Source organism: Lonchura striata, chromosome 5 (assembly GCF_050655825.1).
Source record: "Lonchura striata isolate lonStrDom1 chromosome 5, ASM5065582v1, whole genome shotgun sequence".
Taxonomy (NCBI): Eukaryota; Metazoa; Chordata; class Aves; order Passeriformes; family Estrildidae; genus Lonchura; species Lonchura striata.
Window position 1 is genome coordinate 65,450,658 of NC_140707.1, and position 8,522 is coordinate 65,459,179.

The window sequence follows — 8,522 nt, forward strand, 5'->3', positions numbered from 1 at the left end:
CGCAGGGCAGAAGTTGGGCTCGATGATCCCCGCGGGTCCTTCCAACCCCGCATATGGGTGACTCCGAGTTTACACAAGCACCGGCCCAACGCCGCTGCGGCTGTGCCGCGGGCCCGCCGCCGCGGAGGCGCACGGCGGTGACGCCTGAGGGGCGGCGGCGGCGGGGCCGGGCCGGCGCCTCTGCCAGCCCCGCCGGCCGCTCGGGACGCGGCGGGAAGAGGGATTTAGCGCTGCGGACGGAGCTTTCCCTTCCCTACGGAGAGAGCGGAGCGGCCGCGGGTCCCGAGCGGCCGGGCCGGGATGTGAGGGCGGCGGCGGCGCGGCCGTGACGCGGCGCGGGGCGGGGCGGGGCGGGCGCGGGTCGGTCCGGCCATGCCGAAGCGCTCCTGCCCCTTCGGGGACGCGGCCCCGCTCCAGCTCAAGACCCGCGTGGGGCTGCGGGAGCTGAGCCGCGGCGTGCGGGGCGAGGAGTACCGGCGGGAGGTGTTCGGTGAGCGGGGCGAGGAGCGGGGGGCGCCGGGCCGGCCGCCCCGCCGGGGGGATGTGCCGTGCCGCCCCGCCGGGGGGATGCGATGTGCCGGCCCGCCGGGGGGATGTGCCGTGCCGGCCCGCCGGGGGGATGCGATGTGCCGGCCCGCCGGGGGGATGTGCCAGCCCGCCGGGGGGATGTGCCGTGCCGGCCCGCCGGGGGGATGCGATGTGCCGGCCCGCCGGGGGGATGTGCCGTGCCGGCCCGCCGGGGGGATGTGCCGTGCCGGCCCGCCGGGGGGATGCGATGTGCCGGCCCGCCGGGGGGATGTGCCAGCCCGCCGGGGGGATGTGCCGTGCCGGCCCGCCGGGGGGATGCGATGTGCCGGCCCGCCGGGGGGATGTGCCGTGCCGGCCCGCGGCCATGGGGAGCCCGCCCGTAACTCTGCTCTCGCCGGCAGAGAGGACCCGGCGCCTGCTCTTCAGGGGTGCCCAGGCGTACATGGAGGGCGCGGCGGCCGCCGCCCGAGCGGCGGAGCCGGGGCCGGCCGGGGAGGCGCAGGACGAGGGTTCCCGCTGGAGCGGGCAGCTCCTCATCGGACACGACGGGAAACTGCGGCGGCGGCCCGCGGACAGGGGTGAGTGAGTGCCCGGCCGGGTCACGGAACCGCGCGATGCCCTGAGCTGCAGGGACCCGTCCAAGTGCAGCTCCATCCCAGGACACCCCCGGCGTTCCCACCATGAGCCTGAGAGCGTTGTCGGAATGATTCTTAAACTCTGGCACTTCCCAGAGTTTAAACCTTAACCACTTCCCTGGGCAGCCTGTTGCAGTGCCAGACCACCCTCTGGGTGAAGAACCTTTTCCTAATATGCAAGCCAAACCTCCTCTGACGGAGCTTGAGGCCATTCCCTCTGTTCCTGTCCCTGGTCACTACAGAGACCAGTGCTGCCCTTTGGCTTCCCCTCCCTAGGAAGTCTGTAATATGATGAGTGGTTTACTGCTGTGTAGTTCTTCTTTATTGACTTTTCTTAAAGGAAGTGTTAGATTTGAGCTGACAGATTTCGGAACTGCCGCGTGTTGTGTTCTGCTTTAGATCACTTTGCATCTTGCCGCTGAGCAGAGAAAGAACCAAGGACGTTCCAAGCGGCGCTCCCTGTCCCTTCTCATTTCCGAGCATCCTGTGGAGTGCTGCCACCTGTAGCTGTGCACGGACGCGCTCTGCAGCTGCGGGGACTTCCAGCTGCTTCCCCTGCCTTGCTGTAGAGCTCATCCCTTCTTTTCCGTGTCTTTGCCGAGCAGTTCCGCCGGTGGGAGCGTCCAGAGCCTGCTCGTCGTGTGTGAGAACGGCCGATGTGAAGGAGGCGTGTGCGCAGTGTGACCGGTTCGTGTGCCAGAGCTGCAGCAGGCTCTGCAGCTGCTGTAACACCGTTACCTGCTCTTTGTGCTCCGCTGTTGAGTAAGTGCCTTTCGAGTTTGGAAGCTTATTTTAATTACACATGGCCTGGTAGCTGGGTGCAGCCGATATCTGGCTCGTACCCATAAAGGAGTTAAACAATTCTCTTGCTTTAGCAGCAGTAAAACTGTCTGAAACATGCAAACTAAAATGCCTGTGTGAAGCACTCTAATCAACCGTAGTACAAGTCTAGTTCAGCTTCTTACTTAAATGCTGTAGGAGGCAAAAATTTCTCCTGCTTCCCCACCAGCAGGATAGCATGCTGGCCAGTGCTGAATGCATGCACTTCCAAGGAATAATCTTAATTTTTTTCTCTCATTGTTAACAGTTCTGTGGATAAAGAAATACTGAGTGTGCTGTGTGGGAGTCCCATGGTTGCAGTTGATAATGGAATAGTATGCCATTGTTATGTTCCAGAAACAGCAGGCGCTCTGACTTTTGTTTCTTCTGTTTTGTTTCTTTTTTTCCCTAGTTATGGTGATGTGGGAGAGCAAGTTCTCTGCAATGGTTGTTCAGTATTTCAAGTCTGAAACTTGATGAAATAACCCTTGTGGCTAAAACATCCATGAATTTCATGAAGTCTTCTCCTTACAACTGGTTAAATAATCCTTTTAGCATGTGAATTAGTTATGGAATTTCTATGTTTTATACATTATATTGTACTTTTAATATTGTAGCTAAATAAACATTTATATTTTAAAGCTTTTTAGATTGAGTCGGCTTTTTCCTTTTCCCTAGTTGTGATGTGCCTGTCTGGAAGGGACCACTCTGTGCTTTTACCTGGTGTTCCTGATGTGATACAGGATTCCGAATATTCTCTTCACTTGTTGGTCATGTTAGGACACACTTTTGTGGGATCAGAATAGAAATCAGTTGCTCCTTCTGTGCTTTCAGGTGAGTGTGAATCCATTCTGGACACACAACATTTTCTTTGCAAGCTATCTAGGAAAATCAGCCAGGCCTAAGGGCTTTTCCAAATAAGAGAATTTGCTGATTCTGGTTAAGTTTTTTTTTTAAGCTATCACAAATATCTTGTGGTTACTGACAGCTTGAATGGTTTTAATCTTTCTGTGGTAACTTTAATAGAAAGAGCAATAGCACACCAGGCTTGGAGCAGAAAAATTTTTCTCATTAGTAAATTTTCCAGTACGTTCACTGAAAGGTCTTTCTTGGAAAGCAAATTATCTGTATGAGTTTATCACCCACTCTGTAAACTTCATATTGTTCTGAATGCCCACTTAGAAATAGCTCATGAAGTGGTCTGAAAAATGGTCAGCACTCAGGGACACCTCTCCATAAACCAGCTCATTCCTAATTTTCTTTTCAAATTACTGCAGAGGCTTATAACAATACGCAAACTGTATTGTTTGTGCTGTAAGAATAAAGTACTACTGAACAGCCCCTCAAAGTAGTTTTCTTTTACTGATTTTGCTATGTTTCTTTAAAAAAAGCCACTTTTCATCTGGCAAACCAGCTATGCCTAAGAGAAAACTACAGTGGTCTTTACCTCATGAAAATGCTGACTTGAGTGGCTGATGTCAGACTGTAGGATAAAAGGAATAGGTTTGACACAGAAAAGAAATCCTTGTGGCCCAGTTAATGGTCTGTTTCTCAAATTCTTTGCCCTGAACTCCTGAAGCAAAGCCTGCCATTCATGCTTCCCAGTCTTCTCTACTGTAATTAGTGTGTTTCGGGTGGAGTAACCTTGTTTTACCTGTTTCCCTCCACTTTAGCCATTTCTCTTTGAAGAGATGGAAAGTCCATTGCAGTGCAATTTGAGAGCCTGATTTCTCCCTCGTGGGGACACCTTTATTTGACATTCTCTGGAGGCATTCTGGGTATTTCCCTGTCAGAATCCTGCAGCCACCCAAAGAGAATGGTAAATGCTTTAGCAAAGGGTGGGGTGGCTGTTGCTGGAGACCAGCTCTTCTTCATAGCTGCAGTGTCAGGGCTTTGGGTGTGTCAGCCACAGGGAGGTGCAGGATGACATCCTCCCTCGCCTGTGTAGCACTTTGTATAACTATGCAGACACACTTTGAAAGCATTTGTGCCCTTCAGGGTTTCCTGAGGGGTGTCACTTCACTCTCAAGCATCTGTGCCAGCTTAGACTGACCATATGTGCCAGCCTAGACATGCTGATGGATCTGGTTAGTTTTCCTGTTCTGCATGTTTTGGAGCCAGTTAAAATGGGGGACTTTACTGGTTCTTACTCCAGTCTTCATTTTGAGCAGCTGTGAAATGTTGTCTTATCTTCATTCCCATAACAAACAAAATAAAAAGTCTCAAGTCAGGGGATTTACTAGTGAAAGAATTAGTTGGAATGTGCAGGAATTCCATGGCATTATCTGTTCTTTCAAAGCTCTAATAGATGAAGTCAGGATGGTGGCAGATCTCTGGTGCAGCTCCCAGCTGGTGTCACAGGGCAGATAAAAATGTTGCCCCTGTGGCAATCAGTTTAAACCACAAAGCTGAGTTTTATGGATGGAAAGAACCTGTGGTTTATTGCATTTAGATGTTAGTTTTAGGAAAGAGTTTTAAAACTTGGCTTTGTTTCATTTGAAGCTTTAAGCAGTGAACTAAAGTGTTTTTCAGTCAAGCATATTTTTCAAAATGAAACCTTTAAGTATGTGTCTGCTTTTTATTACTCTCTCCTGAGGGTGAGAGACTGAAAATAATGTTTTGCTTCTAGGCTCTGGGAGAGATGAGACATGTTGTTTACAAATGATTTGTGTTTCAAACTAGTGATGGAAATGGTTTTTTGGCTCATTTAGTCACTGCTGTATTTCATAGAAAGCTGTCCTCTGTAAACAATGACATAAATTTCATGGCTTAATGTTCTTATTTGTTATCCTCTAGCTGCTTGAAAGATGCTTGTACATTAGGATAGATACCCAATGCAGCGTGAAGAGCTGAGAGAAGAAAAGCAGGAGGGCTGGAAGAAGGTTAGAGGCTGGGAGGGGAAGGGCAGGAGGAGCACAGAACAGCATAGCCAACCCTTGCACAGGGGAGGTCCTTCACACGTGTGAGAAATGGGGTTTAGTGGTTACCACAACTGCTTCTCTGGCTTCAGAAGGTAAGAAAACTCCCTGTGTCTACCAAAAGACTCAAATATTATTCAAAAAAGTTCATTTTCTAGTCCTGCAGTTCTCAGATAAACAATGGGAGGTAAGACTGGAGAGTGTTTATAAATCTTTATAATGCCTACAAAAAAGAAAAAAAACCTATGTGAAGGGAAAAATCTTACGGTGAGAAGTACAAAGATTTTTCTCTTTGCCTAATTAACTCCTCCTCACAAGGACTTGTCTGTTGCCACTGATCATTGAGCTGTAATAGAGTTATAATACAACACATAGGGTACCCCTAGGACTGTAAATGAGAGCCAGAGAAATTGTCTGGTTTATTAGCTGAGCAGGAAATTGGGTTTAATCCTGTGCTTTTTTGTTGTAATTGCATGTTCTTCCCCTCCCACTCAGTGCAAAGTGTCAAAAATCAAAGTTTTCTGGCTGTTCCAAGGGAAGGAGATCCCCTGCGGAGCCAGCAAATTGATGGGTAAAAATATCCTGCAGTAATGATTTTACAGATGGATGAGAAACTTCTGAGGCCTGTGTATCATTACTGGTGACATATGTCTCAAAGAGCAGACCTCTGTGTCCAAAAGGAAGTCAGCTGATCTGATCAGGATAAAACAGTTTCTTTTAAGACTAATAACTGAGTCAATTCTAGAAATGTGTGGTTTCATAGACACCAAATATTTAAGGACAGTCTAAAGTGGTAAATTACTGCAGTAGTCTCCAGTAGATTCAGACTATTAGAACAAACCCACAACATTGTAAAAAAGCTCACTGAAAAGAGCAAATACACTTGAGCTTTCTCCTTCAATAGCATTGTACAAAGGAATTCCCAAATATTTTGCAGTTCAGTTCAGAAGTCTGCTTTCTTCTAAGAGAAGTGAGCCATTCTACAGATGATCCAGACAGTGTGAAAATTAAAAATAAATAAATGTCAGTTCTCCATTCTATGATTGATGTGTCTTTTGTTTAATACAGCCATCACCTCAGCCTCTTCCCCTCCTTTTTGTTTTAGTGTCCTACACTTGTAGCCAGTTCAGAGGTTTTTGTGTTCCTTTCTGAACAGGTGATAATTAGATGCTGTTGTATTGTATCTCAGGACAGGGTATAAACCCCAGATAATGCAGGTGAGAGTGAGAGACTATGTCCTTTTCTTCCTTACAAGGATGGGTAAGGAAATTATGTTTTGCTTCTGTACTGAGTTTGCTGTCATCAGCTCAGAAGTGACACTCAGAAGTGGCAGCAATATGCAAAGGGCTTAAATCTTCTGAATCTTCAGAATCTTACCTTGAAGAGATGCAGCCAAGAAGTAGAAATTGAAACTGTTATCTTTGTCCCCAGGTTTGCTGGGCTGTTTTCTTTTGAAAACACTCAGCTGGCCTCTGGCTGGATTGGTGAGACAATAGGAAATGCCAGCACTATGCAAGGAATAAATACTTCTCTCTTTCACCATGCTCCCTACCAGTCATTGTGTGATGGCTTTGGGTTTTGACAGGATCAAACTGGATTAAAAAAATTGAATCGCAGCAAAACAGAGCTGTCAATAATCTCCCAGGTATGGAGTTTATATACAAACTTGCTTCTACTACTGCTCTGTAACTTTTGGTTGGGTGTGATACTGTTTCCTCATGGCAAATTCTGCAACTAAAAGCTCTTTGTGCTGCTTTTACTGCCCCTCTGGATTCCAAGAGCGCTGACTACCTGCACATGAAGCCCTGTGTGCCTGGGGAAGCAGCTGGGATAGAATGTGCAAATTCCTGTTTGTTCTGTGTCTGTCAAGCTCTGTCCTTGCAGTGCTTTACCATCAGTTGTCAGACTGAGCCTAGATCCAGGCTCCTGCAGGAACATGTGGGGTTCTCCAGGGAGAGGGAGCAAAACCTCAAACCAACAGCAGCACTCAGACATGTGCTAAACAAAACTGCTGCAGCAGCACAGGGACTCCAGAGCCCAACCTGGCAGCATAACCTCGGGTGTGGCAGCTTGGAAGAGGAGAGGGATGTGGGGGGCTCCTCCCAGAGAGCATCCTGCTCCCAGCAGGCTTTTGAGTGAGGCTGAGAAAAATCACCTGCTCTTTCCTCCACTCTCTTTAGGGTTTTTCACTACTGGGAAGGGGAAGGTAGCAACGCTTTGAACATTGTTTTCAGTGAGGTAGATTGGGTAACCTATTAAAAGCAGCCAGAAAGTGTTAATGATTCTTTAAGAAATAAATAGGAGCAGTGTAATTTAAAGGCAAATACATGTGGGTAGAAAATTGGAATAAAATTCTTCCAAATTACTTTTTATTTTACATCATTAATTGCAATAAAGTGAAAGTGATCACACAGTGTTGTGTTGTATATTTTGATGGCTAATATGCATGCATACACATATATAACTTTTCTTGAACAGCTATTGAAATACCATAGCTTTTACAGTTTGATTGCATTTTGAACTGCTACAATTGTAATACAAGCTTTAATATTTGCTGGTGGTTTGTATTCTGTGCTTTTGTTATTTTGTTTTCTTCCTCTGGGAAAAAACTCAGCTGGAATCAAATTATTTTCTCTTACACTTTTATTAAAAGTTTTTATACTCATGGCTGTGATTTGCATTAAAACCCTGTGATAGATGTTAAGTTACTTATCTCTTGCAGAGCTTATTATTGCTTGAACATTTTGTGGTTATAGGATTTACTTTAAATTTTAGGATTTATTTAATTGTATTTTCTTACATTGTTTTGCTCAAGTGTCATAGTTTAAATCATGATCCCCTTCTCATTTATTTGTTCTGTAAGATGCAGATGTTTTTTCTGTTTCTTCTTTCCCTGACAAAGACCCAGTTTAGGGTTTTGAGGGCAGGTGTCCCCTTGATAACCTGCACCAGTACTGTCCTGATCTGGTCTGTATTTCTCTTAAACTTGCACTGAATTCCACCAGCTGCCAGCGGCTCCTCGTGCAGAAATGCTCTTTAATCTGATTAGAGGCTTAAGATAAAACAATCCCTCCTCCAGCCTTCGCAGCAGAAGTTTCATCTTCAAGTCACAGGGTGGCAGCACGACGTTGGGTTTATGTCTATTGTGACCCAAATTCTTGGTGTTTTTCTGAAGTCTTCACTCAATTGATACTGTAATAACAGGACTGCTAATTTGGAGAGGAAGTATGTTTTAAAATATTCCCCTCGTAAACCTGTAGGTCAAATGTTCACAAAACAGATTTTTTTTTTTTAATCCCAGATATTTTGTACCGTTCATAAAATATGCCCTGAAATTCTGAACAGACTGTTTTGCTGCCTGCAAAGACAAGAGCAAAATGTAAATCAAATGCAAGAGCATAAATTGTTCCCATTTTTTCATTGAATTCTAATGTATCATTATGACAAATAAGGGTGATTATATACCAACATGTAAGTTATGTCACACTTTTCTTAAAAAAAAACAAAGCCTAACCAGAAAAAGAAAAACCACAACCAAATATTCCCATTACACATTTCTTTGCATTGAATTAACATCCTATTCAAGTTGTTTCTCATAATGATGTGAGAGTTCAGTGATGTC

The 8,522-nt window shown here is 46.4% G+C and overlaps 1 protein-coding gene across 3 annotated transcripts; it reads left to right on the forward strand.

The window, feature by feature from the left end:
* The first annotated feature begins 342 nt into the window (after positions 1–342).
* Positions 343–7,569, forward strand: SIVA1 (SIVA1 apoptosis inducing factor). Of its 3 annotated transcripts, XR_014955787.1 has the most exons (5): positions 343–490; positions 930–1,106; positions 1,769–1,925; positions 2,661–2,816; positions 3,656–7,569. XR_014955787.1 is itself a non-coding variant. In XM_021528933.4 (4 exons), the coding sequence occupies exons 1-4, from the start codon at positions 373–375 to the stop codon at positions 2,450–2,452; spliced, it is 510 nt and encodes a 169-aa protein (XP_021384608.1). In that variant the 5' UTR covers positions 343–372; the 3' UTR covers positions 2,453–7,569. The 3 variants fall into 3 exon arrangements, 2 of the variants coding, with proteins under 2 accessions (XP_021384608.1, XP_085436967.1); XM_021528933.4 differs by having other exon boundaries at positions 2,395–7,569; XM_085580841.1 differs by having other exon boundaries at positions 2,661–7,569.
* Positions 7,570–8,522: the final 953 nt, after the last annotated feature.

What these genes read in the sequence shown, in the direction of transcription:
- SIVA1 (XM_021528933.4), top strand. Translation starts at nt 373, where the DNA reads ATGCCGAAGCGCTCCTGCCCCTTCGGGGACGCGGCCCCGCTCCAGCTC. An exon ending in GTACCGGCGGGAGGTGTTCG is followed by an intron (nt 491 to 929) that starts GTGAGCGGGGCG and finishes TCTCGCCGGCAG; the next exon opens with AGAGGACCCGGCGCCTGCTC. An exon ending in GCGGCGGCCCGCGGACAGGG is followed by an intron (nt 1,107 to 1,768) that starts GTGAGTGAGTGC and finishes TTTGCCGAGCAG; the next exon opens with TTCCGCCGGTGGGAGCGTCC.